Source organism: Scyliorhinus torazame, chromosome 1 (genome assembly GCF_047496885.1).
Source record: "Scyliorhinus torazame isolate Kashiwa2021f chromosome 1, sScyTor2.1, whole genome shotgun sequence".
In the NCBI taxonomy this organism is placed as follows: domain Eukaryota; kingdom Metazoa; phylum Chordata; class Chondrichthyes; order Carcharhiniformes; family Scyliorhinidae; genus Scyliorhinus; species Scyliorhinus torazame.
The window spans coordinates 376,667,451-376,689,716 of NC_092707.1; the positions used below are offsets into that span (position 1 = coordinate 376,667,451).

Consider the following 22,266-nt stretch of genomic DNA (forward strand, 5'->3'; position numbering starts at 1 on the left):
TTTCGGAGGTTGGTGTCGTGGTCCTGCTGGCCGTGGCTGCAGATGGTGACATTATCGAGATACGGGAATGTTGCCCGTAAACCGTACCGGTCAACCATTCGGCTCATCTCATGCTGGAAGACCGAGACCCCGTTGGTGACACCGAAGGGAACCCTTAAGAAGTGATAGAGCCGCCCATCTGCCTCGAAGGCAATGTATATGCGGTCACTAGTGCGGATGGGGAGCTGCTGGTAGGCAGACTTAAGATCCACCGTGGAGAAGACCTTGTAATGCGTGATCATGTTTACCAGGTCGGATAAGCGGGGGAGAGGGTACGTGTCCAGCTGCATAAACCTGTTGATGGTCTGACTGTAGTCGATGACCATCCTATGCTTCTCCCCGGTCTTTACCACCACTACTTGAGCTCTCCAGGGACTGTTGCTAGCTTCAATGACTCCTTCCCTCAGTAGCCTTTGGACCTCTGACCTAATAAAGATCCGATCCTGGGCACTGTACCGACTGCTCCTGGTGGAGACGGGTTTGCAATCCAGGATGAGATTTGCAAACAGGGAAGACGGATTGACCTTGAGGGTCGCGAGGCTGCAGACAGTGAGGGGGGGTATAGGGCCACCTAATTTGAAAGTTAGACTTTGGAGATTACACTGGAAGTCTAAACCTAGGAGTGTGGCCGCGTAGAGGTGGAAGGACGTAGAGCCGGTAATTTTTAAACTCCCATCCCTGGACTGTGAGGTTTGATACACAAAACCCCTTTATCTCTACTGAGTGGGAACCGGAGGCCAGGGAGATTTTTTGATGAACGGGGTGGACGAGGAGAGAACAGCGCCTTACCGTGTCGGGGTGTATGAAGCTCTCCGTGCTCCCAGGGACGATTAAGCAGGACATCTCGTGCCCGTTGATTAGTACTGTTGTTGTAGCAGTTGAGAGTGTTCGAAGCCGGGACTGATCCAGGTTCACCGAGGCTAATCTCAGCAGGTGAGTGTTCTCTTCGGGCGGTGAGCGGTCAGCCGAGCTGGGGTCATGGGCGTCCATCCAAGATGGCGGCTCCCATTGGTCGCACATGGCTGGGGGTGCACAAAATGGCGGCGCCCATCCATCGAACGTGGCGTCCGCGGGACAAGATGGCGGCACCCAGGGGCCGCACGCGGCCCTGGAGTAGGAAGATGGTGGCGCCCGCTGGCTGCACAGGGACCGTGGAGAGGTTTGCGGTGGCGGTCCGCATTCGCCGCCGGAGACCGCGCCGACCACATGGGCCTGGCATACCACCACGAAGTGGCCCTTTTTACTGCATCCCTTGCAGGTGGATGCGCGGGCCGGGCAGCACTGCTGGGGGTGTTTGGCCTGCCCGCAAAAGTAGCAGCGGGGCCCACCGGGGTTGCCAGGCCGCCTTGCAGCACAAGCTTGTGGGGGGCTGGGGATGTCTCGGGGGCGGCTGTTGAAGGATTCCACGCTGCCCAGGGGGTTGCCGCGCGGTCGGGAACATAAGCGCGGGTGTTTCTGGAGGCCATATCCAGGGAGCCTGCAAAGGCCCATGCCTCCTTGAGGCCGAGGGTGTATTTTTCCAGCAATCGCTGGCGGTTTGGGAGGACAGCATACCTGCCACGAAAGCATCCCGGATCAAGAGTTCTGTGTGGTCGCTCGCCGAAACTTGCGGGCAGCTACAGTTTCTCCCCAACACCAGGAGCGCACGGTAGAATTCTTCCAGCGATTTCCCCAGGGATTTGTCGCCTCATTGCTAGCAGATGTCGGGCATAGACCTGGTTTACCGGGCGAATATAATGTTCTTTTAGCAGCTCAATTTCTGCATCGAAGTCTTCCGTGTCCTCGATGAGAGAGTAAATTTCCGGCTCACCCTCGAGTGCAGGACTTGCATTTTCTGTTCTCCCGTGGGTGTGTTTTCGGCCGTGCCGAGATAGCCTTTAAAACACGCCAGCCAGTGCTTGAAGATTGCCGCTGAGTTCGCCGCGTGGGGGCTGAGTTGCAGACACTCAGGCTTGATTTGGAGCTCCATCTTTTTAAATCTAGCTTATTAAATTGATGCATGATCAACGACCACTAAAGCGAGGTTGTAGTCCAACTGAAGGCTTTAATAAGCTAGATGTTTCCCCCAGCAGCTCAGGTACAGAATGAAGGCTGCTGGGGCGGCACGGGCTCTTATACCGTGCCTTGCAGGGCGGAGCTACCACACAGCTTGACCAATAGGAAACATACAATATCTACCAATGGTGTTCCAGCATTACCAGGTACTGTAATAACTCTACACGGACTACCACACTCCCTCCCTTACATTTCCTGGTTTTTAGATGGTCCTGGGATGTTACTTGTACCCTCTAGTGAAGTCTGATGTAAAATACTTGTTCAATTCATCTGCCATCTCCTTGTTTTCCATTATCAATTCTCCAGACTCACTTTCTGGAAGATCAACACCTACTTTGTTAACTATTTGTTTTTAAAATATTGATAAAAAGGCTGATTATTTGTTCTGTTTATTTCTGGCTAGCTTTCTCTCATACTCTTAATTTTTCCTTTCTCACTAATCTTTTAGTCATCCTTTGCTGTTCCTTGCATTCTGTCCAGTCTTCTGACCTGCCATCTGTCTTTGCGCAATTATATGTTTTTTCTTCAAGTTTGATACTATCTTTAACCTTTCTAGTTAACCATGGATGTTGGGGGACTTCCGGTTGCGGCGATGCGGAGCTAAGCCGCACGTTTCGGCAGCTCCTGCGACAACGGACTTTCGGGCTCTACAGGGGAGCCCCAATGGAGCTTTTTTCTAATCAATCCCGTGTGGGAAGGTGCAGTGAGGTCCCCCCTCACAATATATGGCAGAGATCAGCGGTGGAATGACGAGGAAAGAGGCCCTGGAGCAGAGACCAAAACGAGGGGAAAAAGGCAAGATGGCGGAGGGCGGAGAGCGAGCAGCGTGGGGGCCAGACCAGCAGGAGTTCCTCAAGCGATGTGTGGAGGAGCTGAAAAAGGAGGTGCTGGCGCCAATGCTGTTGGCGATCGAGGGGCTGAAGGAGACCCAGAAGACCCAGGCGGTGGAGCTTCGTGAGGTGAATGATAAAGTGAATACCAACGAGGACGAGATCCTGGGCCTGGCGGTAAAAATGGAGGAGCACGAGGCGGTGCACAGGAGGTGGGCCGAGAGAATTGAGGTCCTGGAGAACAGGTCGAGGAGGAAGAACCTCCGGATTCTGGGTCTTCCCGAAGGAGTGGAGGGAGCTGATGCCGGGGCGTACGTGAGTACGATGCTCCATTCGCTGATGGGTGCGGAGGCCTCTCCGAGCCCCCCTGGAGCTGGAAAGGGCTCACCGGGTTCTGGTGAGTAGACCGAAATCTGATGAACCGCCAAGGGCAATAGTGGCAATGTTCCATCGCTTCGCGGACAAAGAAAGTGTGATGAGATGGGCCAAGAAGGTGCGGAGCAGTAGATGGGAGAATGCGGTGATCCGAGTATACCAGGATTGGAGCGCGGAGGTGGCAAAGAGGAGAGCTGGCTTCAACCGGGCCAAGGCGGTGCTGCATAAAAAAAGTCAGGTTCGGCATGCTGCAGCCTGCGCGACTGTGGGTCACTTATCAGGACCGACACCATTATTTTGAAACGCCAGAAGAGGCTTGGACCTTTATTCAGACGGAAAAACTGGACTCGAACTGAGGGGATGTGGTTGTATATGGGGTTGTAAATATGGGTAAAGAATATTTTGTGGATGGGATGATGGATGGGGATGTGGGTAGAGTTCTGGTTAAAATTCCTAAAATTTCCTTTTTTCTTTTCTGTAGACAAGATGATGATGATGGGGAATGTGGGTGTCGGTGCTGGAGGGAGGTGAGACTCGGGGATGAGGGAACTGGGATAATGGCCGCAACAGGAGCTGCGCCACAGGAGGCGGGGCTGGTTCAGGAAAGCGCAGGCTTTTTCCCGCGCCAAAAAGGGGGAGGGGGGCGGATGGAGGAAGGTAAGGAGGAGGAGAGACTCCCACACGGGGGAGATCAACGGGAAGCCGGGGTCAGCAGAAGTCAGCTGACTCACGGAAGTAATATGGGGGGAGCAAAGGAGCTCGATGTGGATCTAGCGGGGGGGGGGGGGGATTCTAGGGTTGCTGCTGCACTGTCCGAGGAGGAACAGAAAATGGAAGAGGTGGTCGGGGCGGGGGTTCCCCGCCTGGGGGACTGGAGGGTGCGGGAGGCGCGAGCACGGGACTGGCCTAAGATAGGAGATGGCTAGTCGGGGGGGGGTTAGGTAACCCCCCAATCCGGCTGATCACGTGGAATGTGAGAGGCCTAAATGGGCCGGTTAAGAGGGCCCGCGTGTTCGCACACCTAAAGGGACTGAAGGCAGACGTGGTCATGCTTCAGGAGACACATCTGAAGGTGGCAGATCAGGTCAGGTTAAGGTAGGGATGGGTGGGACAGGTGTTCCATTCGGGGCTGGATGCGAAGAATAGAGGGGTGGCAATACTGGTGGGAAAGCGGGTGTCGTTTGAGGCCAAGAACATAGTAGCAACAAGGGAGGCCGATACGTGATGGTGAGTGGTAGGTTGCAGGGGACGGAGGTGGTACTGGTGAATGTATATGCCCCGAACTGGGACGATGCTGGATTCATGAAACGGATGTTGGGGCGTATTCCGGACCTGGAGGTAGGGAGTTTGATAATGGGTGGGGATTTTAACACGGTGCTGGACCCAGCATTAGATCGTTCGAGATCTAGGACGGGGAAGAGGCCGGCTGCGGCCAAGGTGCTTAGGGGGTTTATGGATCAGATGGGGAGGGTAGATCCGTGGAGATTTGCCAGGCCTTTGGCCAGAGAATTTTCTTTTTTCTCCCACGTACATAAGGCCTACTCCCGGATAGATTTTTTTTGTTCTGGGCAGGGCATTGATCCCGAAAGTGGAGGGAACGGAGTATTCGGCCATAGCCATTTCAGACCATGCCCCGCACTGGGTGGAGCTGGAGCTGGGGGAGGAGAGGGACCAATGCCCGTTGTGGAGGTTGGATGTGGGACTGCTGGCAGACGAGGAAGTGTGCGGGGGTGTATTGAAAGGTATCTGGAGGCTAACGACAACGTGGAGGTGCAGGTGGGAGTAGTATGGGAGGTGCTGAAGGCGGTGGTCAGGGGAGAGTTAATCTCCATCAGGGCTCACAGGGTGAAGAGAGAGGGCAGGGAAAGGGAGAGGTTAGTGGGGGAGATTTGAAGGGTGGACAGGAGCTATGCAAAGACTCCTGATGAGGGACTACTCCGGGAGAGACAAAATCTCCAGACGGAGTTCGACCTGTTGACCACAGGGAAGGCAGAGGCACAGTGGAGGAAGGCACAGGGGGCGATATATGAATATGGGGAGAAGGCGAGCCGGATGCTGGCACACCAGCTCCGTAAGAGGATGGCAGCGAGGGAAATAGGTGGAGTCAAAGATGGCAGGGGAACTACGGTGCGGAGTGCAGGGAAAGTGAATGAGGCTTTTAAGGCCTTTTACAAGGAACTGTATAGGGTCCCAGCCCCCAGGGGGAAAAGAGGGGATGTGGCGATTCTGGGATCAGTTGAGGTTCCCAAGGGTGGAGGTGCAGGAGGTGGCTGGTTTGGGGGGGCGCCGATTGGGTTGAGGAGCTAGTTAAAGGACTGGGGAGCATGCAGGCAGGGAAGGCCCCGGGGCCGGATGGGTTCCCAGTGGAGTTCTACAGGAAGTATGTAGACCTGTTAGCCCCGTTGCTGGTAAGGATCTTCAGTGAATCAAGGGAGGGGGGGGGACCCTGCCCCTGACAATGTCGGAGGCGACGATCTCTTTGATCTTGAAGCGGGATAAGGACCCACTGCAATGTGGGTCGTATAGACCGATCTCGCTCCTTAATGTAGATGCTAAGTTGCTGGCAAAAATGTTGGCCATGAGGATTGAGGACTGTGTCCCGGGGGTGATTCACGAGGACCAGACGGGATTCGTAAAGGGTAGGCAGTTAAATACTAATGTGCGAAGGCTCTTAAATGTGGTAATGATGCCATTGGTGGAGGGAGAAGCGGAGATAGTGACAGTCATGAACGCGGAGAAGGCCTTCGATCGGGTAGAGTGGGAGTATCTCTGGGAAGTGTTGAGGAGGTTTGGGTTCGGGGGAGGGTTTATCAGTTGGGTTAAGCTCCTGTATAAAGCCCTGGTGGCGAGTGTGGTCACGAACCGGCGGGGGTGGGAGTATTTCCGGCTGTATCAAGGGACGAGGCAGGGGTGCCCCCTGTCCCCTCTGCTGTTTGCATTAGCAATTGAACCTTTGGCCATGGCGTTACGGGAGTCTGGGAAATGGAAGGGGGTGGTTCGAGGGGGAGAGGAACATCGAGTGTCGCTGTACGCAGACGACCTGTTGCTGTATGTGACGGATTCAGTGGAGGGGATGGTTGAGGTAATGCAGATCCTACGGGTGTTTGGAGACTTTTCGGGCTGTAAGCTCAATGTGGGAAAGAGTGAGCTCTTTGTGATCCATCCGGGGGACAAGGGAAGAGGGATTGACGACCTACCGTTGAGGAGGGCAGAAAGGAGCTTTCGATACTTGGGGATTCAGGTAGCTAGGAGCTGGGGGGCACTGCACAAATTTAATTTAACGCGGTTGGTGGAACAGATGGAGGAGGATTTTAAAAGGTGGGACATGTTGCCACTCTCGCTGGCGGATAGGGTACAGTCGGTCAAAATGGTGGTCCTCCCGAGATTTCTTTTTGTATTCCAATGCCTCCCAATTGTGATCACTAAGGCCTTTTTTAAGAGGGTAAGCAAGAGCATTACGGGATTTGTGTGGGCGAGCAAGACCCCGCGGGTAAGGAGGGGGGGTTCTTGGAGCGTAGCAGAGATAGAGGAGGGTTGGCATTGCCGAATCTGGGTGGTTATTATTGGGCAGCCAACATGGCAATGATCCGTAAGTGGGTGATGGAGGGAGAGGGGGCGGCGTGGAAGAGGTTGGAGATGGCGTCCTGCAAAGGAACGAGCCTGGGGGCGCTGGTGACGGCACCGCTGCCGCTCTCGCCGACAAGGTATACCACGAGCCCGGTGGTGACGGCAACGCTAAAGATCTGGGAGCAGTGGAGACGGCACGGGTGCGACGGGAGCCTCGGTGTGGTCCCCGATCAGAGACAACCATCGGTTTGTCCCAGCAAGGATGGACGGGGGATTTCAGAGCTGGCATCGGGTAGGGATTAGAAGAATGGGGGGACCTGTTCATTGACAGGATGTTTGCGAGCTTAGGGGCGCTGGAGGAAAAGTTTGGGCTACCCCCGGGAAACGCTTTCAGGTACATGCAAGTGAGGACGTTTGTGAGGTGGCAGGTGAGGGAATTTCCACTACTCCCAGCACGGGATTCAAGATAGGGTGATTTCGGGCGTATGGGTCAGAGAGGGCAAGGTGTCGGCGATATACCAGGAGATGAAAGAAGAGGGGGGAGGCTTTGGTAGAGGAGCTGAAGGGTAAATGGGAGGAGGAGTTGGGGTAGGAGATTGAGGAGGGGCTATGGTCTGATGCCCTAAGTAGGGTTAATTCCTCTTCCTCGTGTGCCAGGCTTAGCCTGATACAATTTAAGATGGTTCATAGAGCGCCTATGACGGGGGCGAGGCTGAGCAGGTTCTTTGGGGTGGAGGACAGATGTGGGAGGTGCTCAGGAAGTCCGGCGAACCATGTCCATATGTTTTGGTCATGCCCGGCACTGGAGGGGTTCTGGAGGGGAGTGGCGGGAACGGTATCTAAGGTGGTGAAAGTCCGGGTCAAGCCAAGCTGGGGGCTAGCACTATTTGGAGTAGTGGACGAGCTGGGAGTGCAGGAGGCGAAAGAGGCCGGCATTCTGGCCTTTGCGTCCCTAGTAGCCCGGCGAAGGATCTTGCTAATGTGGAAGGAGGCGAAGCCCCCCAGCATGGAGGCCTGGATAAATGATATGGCAGGGTTTATCAAGTTGGAAAGGATAAAGTTTGCCTTGCGAGGGTCTGCGCAGGGGTTCTACAGGCGGTGGCAACCGTTCCTAGACCATCTCGTGGAGCGTTAGATGAAGGTCGGACAGCAGCAACAGCAACCCGGGGGGGGGGGGGGGGGGGGGGGGGGTTCATTGGGGGGCATTTGAGCAAGAAAACACATGAATGATCCGGAAACTGACATGTACGGGAGGAATCCAATGTACAAAGTTCTGTATTGTATTGACTTGCCATGTTCATGTCTTGCCATGCAAGTTATTTTTCTTTTCTTTGTTACGGGTGGGGGGGGAGGGGTTGTTTGTAAGGTGGAAAATATTGTTATTGAAAAATTCTTAATAAAAACATTTTTTTTTTAAAATTTAAAAACCATGGATGGTGGGTCCATTCCTCGGACTTTTTCTTACTTTTGAAAAAGTCTCTATTCTGAAATATCCCATTCACTGTCTGCCACTGCATCTCTATTTTTTTTTTGATAAACAATTTTAATGAGGTATTTTTTGGCATTGTAAACAGTAGAATTACAGAACGAGAAAACAAAAGGACTGTACAATAAACAAAGTACATAGTGCAATTGCCGTATCCCGTCCCACCCAGATCTGCCTAATTGACCCCCTATACTACATTCCCCTAAACCCCCCCCCTGCTGACGATTAATTCGAAGTCAATGAATGGTTGCCACCTCGGGCGAACCCTAACAACGACCCTCAAGGCGAACTTGATTTTCTCTAAGCCCAGGAAACTCGCCATGTCTGACAGCCAGACTTCCGACTTCGGGGGCTTTGATTGCCTCCAGGCTAGAAGTATCCGTCTCCGGGTTACCAGGGAAGCAAAGGCCAAAATGTCGGCCTCTTTCTCCCCCTGGATTTCCGGGGCCTCTGAAACCCCAAAAATCGCCACCTCTGGACTCATTGCCACCCTCGTGTTCAGTACTCTAGCCATGACGTCCTCAAACCCCTGCCAGTATCTCCTAAGTTTTGGACAAGCCCAAAACATGTGGACATGGTCTGCCTGTCCTCTCACACACTTTACACACCTGTCCTCTACGCCGAAGAATCTGCTCATCCGGGACCCTGTCATGTGGGCCCGGTGGACGACCATAAATTGAATCAGGCTGAGCTTGGCACATGTTGCAATCCCATTAACCCTGCTCAGCGCGTCCGCCCACAGGCCTTCCTCAATCTCCCCTCCCAACTCCTCCTCCCATTTATGCCTCAGCTCCTCGGTCTGCGTCTCCTCCGCCCCCATGAGCTCCTTGTAAATATCCGAGACACTTCCCTCCCCCACCCATCCTCTAGACACTACCCTATCTTGGATCCCCCTTAGTGTCAAGAGTGGAAAAGATGGCACCTGCCTGCGCAAAAAGTCCCGCACCTGAATATACCGGAATTCATTCCCCCTCGTCAACCCAAACTTTTTCTCCAGCGCCCTCAAGCTAGGGAAGCTCCCTTCCAAGGACAAATCCCCCATCCGCTCAATCCCCACCCTCCGCCATACCCGAAACCCCCATCCAACCTCCCCGGGGCAAACCAATGGTTGTCATATATCGGGGACCAGACCGATGCTCCTGTTGCTCCCACGTGTCTCCTCCACTGTCCCCAGATCCGAAAGGCCGCCACCACTACAGGACTGGTGGAGAAGTGCGCCGGCGGGAACGGCAGAGGCGCCGTCACCAACGCCCCCAGATTGGTACCCCTACACCTGCTCCCAAGTCGACCCCCCCCCCCACCACCACCACCACCCACTTCCTTATCATGGCTATGTTAGCCGCCCAATAATAGTTGCTGAAATTCGGCAGTGCAAGCCCCCCTTCCCCCCGGTTCCGCTCGAGCATCACTCTCTTCACTCGCGGGGACTTGCCCGCCCATACAAAGCCCAAAATGATCTTGCTTGCCCTCTTAAAAAAGAAACGTGGAATGAAAATAGGGAGACACTGGAACACGAATAAGAACCTCGGGAGGACCGTTATTTTAACTGTCTGTACTCTCCCAGCTAACGACAGCGGGAGCGCATCCCACTCCGAAACTCCCCTCGTATTTGATCTACCAGCTGGGACAGGTTCAGCTTGTGCAGTTGACCCCAGTCCCGCGCCACTTGTATTCCCAGGTAACTGAAACTGTCCCCGGAACGGCAGCTCCCTCAGCCGGTCCCCTTGGCCCCTCTCCTGAACTACAAACATTTCACTTTTTGTCATATTCAATTTGTACCCCGAAAACCGGCCGAATTCCCCCAGGGTCGCCATGATTCCGTCCATCCCCGCCATAGGGTCCGAAACATACAAAAGCAGGTCATCTGCATACAATGAAACCCTATGCTCCCCCCCCCCCCCCCCCCCGAATCAGCCCCTTCCAACCCTCTGAAGCCCTCAGAGCAATTGCCAACGGCTCTATAGCTAGCGCAAACAGCAGTGTGGAGAGGGGGCACCCCTGTCTCGTCCCACGGTGCAGTCTAAAATAGTCGGAAGTCGGCCACTGCATCTCTATTGACCTTTCCCTTAACCTAATTTGCTATTCACTTTAGCTAGTTCTACTTTCATGCCTTCATAATTGCTCTTATTTAAGTTTAAAAACATAGGGCAGGTTTCTCCGTCCTGCGACACGCCGTCGGGATTCTCCGTTTCGCCGGCTGGTCAATGGGGTTTCCCATTGTGGGGCAGCCCCACGCCGTCGGGAAACCCCCGGGCTGCCGGCAAAACAGAGAATTCCGAAGGCGGAGAATCCGGCCCATAGACTCAGACCCATTCTTCTCTTCCTCAAACTGAATATAAAATTTAATCAAATTATGGTCACAGCTTCCCAAGGACGCTTTCACTATGAGATCATTAATTACTCTCATCTTAGATTTGATAGATTCTTAAATTGGAGACTCTTCTAATATGAAGTGGTGAGCTGAGGGATTGAATTCGTACACAGAATTGATTTTCAAGTAGAAAATGAAACTTGGGCCAAAATTAGACACACTTGAAAACCAGACATTTCATACCTTATGTAGCCACTTATGTACCTTTTCCCGCTTCAGATTTGGGACGCCCCCCCCACCTATCCCGACGTCAGGATCACCCACTCTCAGGGCATCCCCTTACCCTCCATCCCCTGAAGTGCATTCTTGGGACTTGGGCTCGGGAACAGCGCTGCAGTACCTCTTCTGGCCATTGCAGCGCTGTGGGATTGGCTGACAGCTCTCTAAGGGTGGGAGGGAGTCCCACTTGCTGCCAATCAATGCTCAACGAGCATGAAATAGTAGCGAGCCTGTTGGGGTCAGCGATAATGGGTCACACACTAACTCTCAGGTTGGTGGGCGCGGGGTGATCGTCATCCTGAATATCTAGGTCTTATAGTGATCGCAATTCAACAAACATCTGAACACTTGCAAGTAGAAAGCGATAAACAGAGAAAAGATTTTGTTTTTTTTATTCCATTAATGAAACAGTAATGTGGAGTAAATTGCATGAATGTTGTATTGCTAGTGTCACATTACTTCCAGTAATGGGTGCATGCATAGTTTTCAGTGCATCATGTCTTCTGTAAATGATTAATTTGTATAGTGTCATAATTGTTGAAGATAGGGCTGTGTTCTTTCTTGTAGAGAAATATCCATGTGGGCCATCAATATGATTTTGTAGATTGCCAATAAGTGCAGTTGTTTCAACTTTCATGTTTTCAGGGGGACAAGGACACGAATAGTACGGGAAGGTACTGCTGCATCTCCGACTTCATAGCACCTAATGACTCTGGCGTTCCAGATTACATTGGTGTGTTTGCAGTGTCGTGCTTTGGTGCTGAGTTGCTGAGCAAACAGTATGAGGAAGACGGTGATGACTACAACAGCATAATGGTTAAAGCCTTGGCTGACAGACTAGCTGAAGTGAGGCTGCAATTCAATTTACAAGTTTAATGAGAACTACTTACATTTTCATATTGGATAATTTGTATTTGATAGTTGCGTTGTCACTTCAACAATAAGAATTTACCTTCCTCTCTTCTTGAAAGGTTAAATCACAAACTTTGTAAAGTTTTTAATCTCTGGTTTGACCCTAGCTAATTGCCCGGGCTCTAAGAGTAAGAGAAATTCCACTGAAGGTGGGTGTGGGTAAAATCTGAATTTGTGCTGTGCAAGAAGAGAATTCCCGAATGCAAAAAGAGTTTTCAAACGAAGGGTGCAATTTAATGGCCACATTGCACTTAAGCAAGAGCACCATGAGGCCGTTAAATCAGGGAAAGGCCAAAATCGAGAACCATGCTGGGCGCTGATCTGTTTGCAATCTAACCGACCCACCCCTGTTGGCAAGATCAGGATCCCGCCGTAGCATGGCGAGAAACCAATAATCACCACTTAAACCCAATCTCATGGAATAATAGAATCCCTACAGTGCAGAAGGAGGCTATTCGGCCCATCAAATCTGCACCAACACTGATAGAGCACCCTACCTAGCCCCAATCCGTCGTAAACCCATTACCTCACCTAACCTTTGAGCAGTAAGGGACAATTTAGCATGGCCAATCCACCTAACTTGCACATCTTTGGACTGTGGGAGGAAAGCGGAGCACCCGGAGGAAACCCACGCAGACACGAGGAGAACATGCAAACTCCACTGAAGTTACCAGAGGCCGAATTTGAACCGGAGCTGTGAGGCAGCAGTGCTAACCACTGTGCCACCGCATCGCCCTTCCATACAATTAACGGGAGCAACCCCCTATCTAACAGCCCCACCGTGAACTAATTACCTCCCCCTCCAGCAAGTGGGCGCCAATTAGTGCTCATTTTCAAAAGTGTAAAATGGGGGGAGATGGGTGTCTTAGCGCCCACGGGTCTGCCGCGCCAATCCCTGGACATGTGGTCCTGTTCCTTGAGAAACCCCTGCCCGCCTGCCCCACTGACCACCCATAACTCCCACTGACCGTGGAGGCCTCTAAGGCTGTTGCTAATTAGGAAATGACAAGCGTAGTTAAGTGAGCCACATCCCAAGTGGAACCGTCTGGGTAGGTGTGCTATGTAGCATGTGGGGGGTTATTGCCTAGCATCACAATCAGACCATGATGCCTGGGCACTGTGCCTGAACACTGCGGCAGCAGCCAACTCCTAAACACCCAGCAACGGGATATTTCAGCGACCAGAGGGTGGATGTGTGCACTGGGGAGGGGACCAGTGCCCGGTCCAGGTAACGTTATGTGCGGGTGTCTGGGTCTTCAGGGTGCGGGGTCCGGTGGGCAGGGGCACCCACTACTGCTGGGGGTGCATTGCCAGGATGTGCTGGGGAGCAATAGGGAGAACTGGAGAGTACTGGGCTGGAAGACAGTCCCTCTCCCAATTCCTTACAGATATTAAACGGTATGGACAATATCTTGGACCCTGCGTAAGATTCCCTTATGGTGCTGCTGGCAGACCCAGAGGGGGAGGCCGGTAGTGGCCCAAGATGTACAGGTGCTGCTGGTCTTTCAAACAGATGATGGGAAGCGTGTACCACAGGAAGCTTCGCCTCAACAAGGGGACGGTGCGGCATCTGTGCCATGTCCTCGCGAACTTGGCACCATGTGGAGGACGAGGATACCCGCTCCAGTGGCCGTCAAGGTCACTGCAGCCCTGAACATCTACGCCTCGAGATCGGTTTCCTCCCACAGCCCAAAGACGTGCAGGTTTATGGATTGGCCATGCTAAATTGCACCTTAGTGGCCAAAGATGTGCAGGTTAGGAGGATTGACCATGACCAACGCGCAGGTTTACGGGGATAGGGTGGGGGAGTGGGCCTAGGTAGAGTCCTAATTTGGAGGGTCAATGCAGACTCGATGTCCCAAATTGCCTCCTTCTGCACTGTGGGGATTCTATGGATTATTTTCTTTTTAGAAATTTAGCGTACCCAGGGCGGGATTCTCCCAAGCCGCGCCGTATGGGAGAATCGGCGCTGACGCGTTTGGCGTGGAACTGGCCACGCTTCACTGTCCGCGGCCGGACCGCCAATTCTCCGGCCTTGATGGGCCGCGCGGAACCGGCAGAGTCCCGCTGGTGCCGTTCACACCTGCTCGCAGCCGGCGGGAACTCTGTGTGTAGGGTCAGGGGGTGGCCTGGCGGGGTGGGGGGAGAGGCGCTTCTTCACTGGGGGTGGCCTCCGATGGGGTCTGGCCGCGATCAGGGCCCACCGATCGGCGGGCCGGCCTCTCCAGCCCCGGCCCTATTTTATTACGCGATGGGCCCCTGAACCCCCGCGCCATGTTGTGTCGGGGCCGGCGCATTGAAGAAGTCCCCCGCACATTCACGGGTCAGCGTGGCCTGACTGCACATGCACGGACCAGAATCGCTAGTGCCCGCGCCCGTTTCACGCCGTCGTGAAATGCGACGGCGCGGACACTCTGTCCCGCGATCAGAGAATCGCGCCCCCAATTTTTCTTTTCCCCAGTTAAGGGGCAATTTAGCGTGGGCAATCTACCTACCTTGCTCATCTTTTTGGTTTTGTGGGGGTGAGACCCACGCAGACATGGGGAGAATGTGCAAACTCCACACGGACAGTGACCTGAGGCTGGAATCGAACACAGGTCCTCGACACCGTGAGGCAGCAGTGCTAACCACTGGGCCGCCCCGGATTCTATGTAAAAATGTGCCACACAAGTACCAGGGCAATGGCCATCTCCAACAAGAGAGAATCTAACAATCTTCCCTGAGATTCCATGACATTACGGGGCAGCACGGTAGCATAGTGGTTAGCACAGTTGCTTCAGTGTTCCAGGTCCGATTCTCGGCTTGAGTCACAGGCTGTGCGGAGTCTGCACGTTCTCCCCGTGTGTGGGTGGGTTTCCTCCGGATGTTCCGGTTTCCTCCCACAGTCCAAAGATGTGCGGGTTAGGTGGATTGACCAAGCTAAATTGCCCTTAGTGTGACCAAAAAGGTTAAGTGGGGTTACGGGGATAGGGTAGAAGTGTGGGCGTGGGTAGGGTGCTCTTTCCAAGGACAGGTCCAGACCCGATGGGCCGAATGGCCTCCTTCTGCACTGTAAATTCTATGATTACCCCGCAATCAAAATCCTGGGGGTTACCACTGCCCATAATCGAAACTGGACAAGCCATATAAATACTGTGGCTACAAATGATGTGCAAATAATAACTGTGATGTGGCTTTAAGTGTATATTACAGACCGATGGAGGAACAAATGGCAGGAGGCTTGTTAGGTGAATTGGACATTCTGAATTCTCCCTCCGTGTACCCGAACAGGTGCTGGAGTGTGGCAACTAAGGGGTTTTCACAGTAACTTCATTGCAGTGTTAATGTAAGCCTACTTGCGACCCTAATAAAGATTATTATTATTATGAGTTTGTGACTTTGTTCTGCAGTCAGGTTGCTCAGTATTGTATGTAATACAGGCGTAAGGAAATTACCATTCAATTTAATCAATTTCTGACTAACAGTTTGGTTTGCTGCTTGGGTGCTGTAAAATATGTCTCTTGAGATTTTAAATTTTTTTAAAAAACATTTTGAAGGCCTTAGCAGAAGAGATGCATGCAAGAGTCCGTAAGGAATTTTGGGGCTACTCCCCTGATGAGAGCCTTGGAGCTACCGACATGCACAGAATCAAATACGCAGGAATTCGTCCAGCTCCAGGTTACCCAAGCCAACCCGATCACTCTGAGAAAATAACAATGTGGAAACTAGCCAGTATTGAGGAGAATACAGGTAATAACCTATCACATCTTCATTGGTATGTTGTGCACCAGCAATTGATATGAGGGTTTGTGAATTGTCAGAACAGAACAACAGTTATCAGTTGTTCACGCTGTGCTTATGTCCGCTTCCTCAAATTGAACCTTTAGCTAAGGTTAGAGCAGTGCTCATTCATGGTAGCCAATTTTGTATCCTTAACTGGATCAGAGAAATGGAACCACATTGGGTTCTTAAATTATTTCTGAATATCTGTGTACTTTCATTTTTTGATTCAATAAATGGTGAAGATTTAATATTTAATTTTTTCACTTCGTGGACATCCGAGTGAAAGGTTTTTTCTTTACTTTCTGCACAGGAATTATGTTGACTGAATCCTTGGCTATGACTCCAGCTGCTGCAGTCTCGGGGCTTTACTTTTCCAGTCCACAATCTATGTATTTTGCTGTTGGCAAAATTACTCAGGAACAGGTTGGTTGTTAATTTATGAAGCAATTTATGGTTCCAGATAGTGCAATTAACAAGCTAAATTTGTTTAATCTGAAGAAATTGGTGGGCAAACCACACAAACTTGGGAACACCTCCTACGTTTTGGGACCGGGGGGGGGGAGTTGTTTATCAAAGTTATACAAATACAGCTGAACCTTTTCCACTTGTTACAGTACCCAGACCAGACTCCATGTATATATGTGTGAGGAAACCGGACGAGACCTCAACTATTTTTCAATTTGTAAACTGAGGAAAGGATACTTCGCTCCAGGAGTGATTCCACAAACAATAAGGGATCTTTTATATTAAAACAAATTTCATCTTTAACACACAGTTAACATCCAAGGAAAAAACAGCTTTTGATAATAAGAATAATCTTTATTAATGTCACAAGTAGGCTTACATTAACACTGCAATGAAGTTACTGTGAAAATCCCCTTGTTGCCTGTTCAGGTACACAGAGGGAGAATTCAGAATGTCCAGTTCACCTAACAAGCTCAACTTTCGGGACAGAACACCCGGAGAAAACCCACTGGGAGAACGTGCAGACTCCGCACAGACAGTGACCCAAGCCGGGAATCGAACCCGGGTCCCTGGCACTGTGAAGCAACAGTGCTAACCACTGTGATCCTGTGCCGCAATTAATTAACTTTTCAGTTAACAGTTAATTTTCAATTTTTTAAAAATTTGTTCATGGGATGTGGGTGCCGCTGGCCGGGCCAGCATTTATTGCCCATTCCTGAGGGTATTTTTTTTTTTAAATATATATTTTATTCAAGTTTTTTGGCCAAACATAACAATACGTAGTGTTTCTTTTACACAACAATAAAGCAATATAAATAACCGTGGCCAGTTTTAAACAAATAAATAAGTAATATATAAACAAAAACAAAAAACAAAACTAAATGGCAACCGCCTTGTCCAAAATAAATACTCTCCAAAAATACAATCCAACAATCCAATATACAATTACATATACCAAATACCTATACATATACAATAACATCCCTGAGAGTCCGTCCGATTCCTCCCCCCAGCCCTGGGTTGCTGCTGTTGTCTACTTCTTTTCCATTCCCTCTAACTTTCTGTGAGGTAGTCAACGAACGGTTGCCACCGCCTGGTGAACCCCTGAGCCGAACCCCTTAACACGAACTTAATCCGTTCTAACTTTATAAACCCTGCCATATCGTTTATCCGGGTCTCCACACCCGGGAGTTTGGCTTCCTTCCACATTAACAATATCCTGCGCCGGGCTACAAGGGATGCAAAGGCCAACACGTCAGCCTCTCTCGCCTCCTGCACTCCCGGCTCTTCTGCAACCCCAAATATAGCCAACCCCCAGCTTGGTTCGACCCGGACCCCCACCACCTTTGAAAGCACCTTTGCCACCCCCACCCAGAACCCCTGTAGTGCCGGGCATGACCAGAACATGTGGGTGTGATTCGCTGGGCCTCTCGAGCATCTCGCACACCTATCCTCTACCCCAAAATATTTACTAAGCCGTGCTCCAGTCATATGCGCCCTGTGTAGCACCTTAAATTATATCAGGCTTAGCCTGGCACACGAGGACGATGAGTTTACCCTACGTAGGGCATCAGCCCACAGCCCCTCCTCAATCTCCTCCCCCAGTTCTTCTTCCCATTTCCCTTTCAGCTCATCTACCATGATCTCCCCCTCGTCCCTCATCTCCCTGTATATGTCCGCCACCTTACCGTCCCCCACCCATGTCTCTGAGATCACTCTATCCTGCACTTCCTGCATCGGGAGCTGCGGGAATTCCCTCACCTGTTGCCTCGCAAAAGCCCTCAATTGCATATACCGAAATGCATTCCCTTGGGGCAACCCATATTTCTCCGTCAGCGCTCCCAGACTCGCAAACGTCCCATCTACAAATAGATCTCTTAGTTGTACTACCCCAGCTCTTTGCCATGCTCCAAATCCCCCATCCATTCTCCTCGGAACGAACCTATGATTGTTTCTTATCGGGGACCACACCGAAGCTTCCGTCCCTCCCCTATGCCATCTCCACTGCCCCCAAATCTTCAATGTAGCCACCACCACCGGGCTTGTGGTGTACTTCTTTGGTGAGAACGGCAACGGCGCCGTCACCATTGCTTGCAGGCTAGTCCCCCTGCAGGACGCCCTCTCCAATCTCTTCCACGCCGCTCCCTCCCCTTCTCCCATCCACTTACACACCATTGAAACATTGGCGGCCCAGTAGTACTCACTTAGGCTCGGTAGTGCCAGCCCCCCCCTGTCCCTACTACGCTGCAAGAATCCCCGCCTCACTCTCGGGGTCTTCCCAGCCCACACAAAACTTATAATGCTCTTCTCAATTCTTTTGAAAAAAGCCTTGGTGATCACCACCGGGAGGCACTGGAACACAAAAAGGAATCTCGGGAGGACCACCATTTTAACCGCCTGCACCCTACCTGCCAATGACAAGGACACCATGTCCCATCTCTTGAAATCCTCCTCCATCTGTTCCACCAACCGTGTTAAATTAAGCCTATGTAATGTACCCCAATTCTTGGCTATCTGGATCCCCAGGTACCGGAAATCCCTTGTTACCTTCCTCAACGGTAAATCCTCTATCTCTCTGCTCTGCTCCCCCGGATGCACCACAAATAACTCACTTTTCCCCACGTTCAGTTTATACCCTGAAAAATCCCCAAACTCCCCAAGTATCCGCATTATCTCTGGCATCCCCTCCGCCGGGTCCGCCACATATAGCAACAAATCATCCACATACAGAGATACCCGGTGTTCTTCTCCCCCCTGAGTACTCCCCTCCACTTCCTGGAACCCCTCAATGCTATGGCCAGGAGTTCAATCGCCAGTGCAAACAATAACTGGGACAGAGGATATCCCTGCCTCGTCCCTCTATGGAGCCGAAAATAGTCAGACCCCTGTCCATTCGTGACCACGCTCTCCATCGGGGCCCTATTCAGCAACTGTACCCACCTGATATACCCGTCCCCAAAGCCAAATCTCCTCAACACCTCCCACAAATAATCCCACTCCTCTCTATCAAATGCTTTCTCGGCATCCATCGCCACCACTATCTCCGCTTCCCCCTCTGGTGGGGGCATCATCATTACCCCTAGCAGCCTCCGTATATTTGTATTTAGCTGTCTCCCCTTCACAAACCCAGTTTGGTCCTCATGGACCACCCCCGGGACACAATCCTCTATCCTCATTGCCATTACCTTGGCCAGAATCTTAGCATCCACATTTAGGAGGGAAATGGGCCTGTATGACCCGCATTGCAGCGGGTCTTTTTCCTTCTTTAGGAGGAGCGATATCGTTGCCTCTGACATAGTCGGGGGCAGCTGCCCCCTTTCCCTCGCCTCATTAAAGGTTCTCATCAGTAGCGGGGCCAGCAAGTCCAAATATTTCTTATAGAATTCAACTGGGAATCCGTCTGGTCCCGGGGCCTTCCCCGCCTGCATGCTCCCAATCCCTTTCACTACTTCCTCCGTCTCAATCTGTGCTCCCAGCCTCACTCTCTCCTGCTCCTCCACCTTAGGAAATTCCAGCTGATCCAGAAAGCACATCGTTCTCTCCTTCCCGTCCGGGGGCTGCCCTTCATATAATCTTTCATAAAATGCCTTGAACACTCCGTTCACTCTCTCCGCTCCCCGCCCCACCTCGCCCTCCTCATCTCTCACCCCCCCTATCTCCCTCGCTGCTCCCCTTTTCCTCAGTTGGTGGGCCAACAACCTACTCGCCTTCTCCCCATATTCGTACTGTACACCCTGTGCCTTCCTCCATTGTGCCTCTGCATTACCCGTAGTCAACAAGTCAAATTCTACATGTAGCCTTTGCCTTTCCCTGTACAGTCCCTCCTCCGGTGCCTCCGCGTATTGTCTGTCCACCCTCCGAAGTTCTTTCAACAACCGCTCCCTTTCCCTACCCTCCTGCTTTCCTTTATGTGCCCTAATAGATATCAGCTCCCCTCTAACCACTGCCTTCAGTGCCTCCCAGACCACTCCCACCTGTACCTCCCCATTATCATTAAGTTCCAAGTACCTTTCAATACACCCCCTCACCCTTAAACACACCCCCTCATCTGCCAATAATCCCATGTCCATTCTCCAGGGTGGAAGCTATTGTTTTTCTTCCCCTATCTCCAGGTCCACCCAGTGTGGAGCATGATCCGAGATGGCTATAGCCGTATACTCCGTCCCCGTCACCTTTGGGATCAGTGCCCTTCCCAAATCAAAAAAATCTATTCGTGAAAATACTTTGTGTACATAGGAGAAAAACGAAAACTCCTTGCTCCTAGGTGTACTAAATCTCCAGGGATCTACTCCTCCCATCTGCTCCATAAGATCCTTAAGCACCCTAGCTGCAGCCGGCCTCCTTCCGGTCCTGGACCTCGATCTGTTCAGCCCTGGGTCCAGCACCGTATTAAAGTCTCCACCCATTACCAACTTCCCCACTTCTAGGTCCGGGATTCGTCCTAACATACGCCTCATAAAATTGGCATCATCCCTGTTCGGTGCATACACGTTCACTAATACCACCGCCTCCCCTTGCAGTTTGCCACTCACCATCACGTATCTGCCCCCACTATCCGCCACTGTAGTCTTTGCCTCAAACATTACCCGCTTCCCCACTAGTATGGCCACCCCCCTGTTTTTTGCATCTAGCCCCGAATGAAACACCTGCCCCACCCATCCTTTGCGAAGTCTAACCTGGTCTATCAGCTTCAGATGCGTCTCCTGAAGCATAACCACATCTGCCTTAAGTTTCTTTAGGTGTGCGAGTACCCATGCCCTCTTAATCGGCCCGTTCAGCCCTCTCACATTCCACATGATCAACCGGGTTGGGGGGCTCTTTACCCCCCCCCCCCCCCCCCCCTTGACGACTAGCCATTTCCTTTTTCAATCCAGCTCCTCACCCGGTTCCCACGTAGCTGTATCCCCCCCAGGCGGCAATCCAGTTAAACCCCCCCCCCCCCCGCTAGATCCCAAGCTAGCGTAATTGCACCCCCATGTTGCTCCCAGAAGTCAGCATACTCTGGCCGACCTCGGCTTCCCCCCGTGACCTCGGCTCACACTGTGCGAGGCCCCCTCCTTCCTGCTTCCCTGTTCCCGCCATGATTACCATAGCGCGGGAACAAAGCCCGCGCTTCCCTTTTGGCCCCGCCCCCAATGGCCGGCACCCTCAGCTCCTCGTCCTCCCTCACCCCCTCCCCCACAACATGGGGAAGAGAGAGAAGTTACAGGGCCTCCTCGACAATAAATGTCCACGCCTCATCTGCCGTTTCGAAGTAGTGGTGTTTCCCTAGATGTGTGACCCACAGTCTTGCCGGTTGCAGCATTCCGAATTTGACCTTCCTTTTATGCAACACCGCCTTGGCCCGATTAAAGCTTGCCCTCCTTCTCGCCACCTCCGCACTGCAATCTTGATATACGCGGATCACCGCATTCTCCCACCTACTGCTCCGAGTTTTCTTTGCCCATCTGAGGACCATCTCTCTGTCCTTATATCGGAGAAATCTCACCACTATTGCTCGAGGAATTTCTCCAGCCCTCGGTCTTCGCGCCATAACCCGGTAGGCTCCATCCACCTCCAGCGGACCCGTCGGGGCCTCCGATCCCATTAACGAGTGCAGCATCGTGCTCACATATGCCCCGACGTCCACCCCTTCTGCACCTTCGGGAAGACCAAGAATCCTTAGGTTCTTCCTCCTCGCATTATTCTCCAGCACCTCCAGACTTTCCACACATCTTTTGTGTTGTGCCTCGTGGATCTCCGTTTTCACCACCAGGCCCTGTATGTCGTCCTCATTCTCAGCAGCCTTTGCCTTCACGACCCGAAGCTCCTGTTCCTGGGTCTTTTGCTCCTCCTTTAACCCCTCAATCGCTTGTAATATCGGGGCCAACAGCTCCTTCTTCATCTCCTTTTTGAGTTCATCTACGCAACGCCGCAGGAACTCTTGTTGGTCAGGGCCCCATATTAAACTGCCTCCTTCCGACGCCATCTTGCTTTGTGCCTGCCTTCCTGGCCGCTGCTCTAGAGGATCCACCGCAATCCGGCTACTTTCCTCTTTTTTCCATCCGTGTCCAGGGGGGATTCCCTTCTGGATTACCGCACAGTGTTATTTGGCGTTAAAATTGCCGATGGGTCTCTTATTAAGAGCCCAAAAGTCCGTTCCACCAGGAGCTGCCGAAACGTGCGACTCAGCTGGTCATCGCCGC

The 22,266-nt window shown here is 52.1% G+C and overlaps 1 protein-coding gene across 3 annotated transcripts in view; it reads left to right on the plus strand.

Annotated features, from left to right (window-relative positions):
* mtr (5-methyltetrahydrofolate-homocysteine methyltransferase) overlaps positions 1–22,266 on the plus strand; it is a 216,812-nt gene that overhangs the window by 187,583 nt on the left and 6,963 nt on the right. For all 3 annotated transcript variants that reach the window (XM_072511770.1, XM_072511767.1, XM_072511768.1), the window contains 3 exons: positions 11,588–11,788; positions 15,391–15,583; positions 15,927–16,039. In XM_072511770.1, coding sequence (XP_072367871.1) covers positions 11,588–11,788; positions 15,391–15,583; positions 15,927–16,039 — 507 coding nt within the window. The remainder of the gene's footprint in view (positions 1–11,587; positions 11,789–15,390; positions 15,584–15,926; positions 16,040–22,266) is intronic.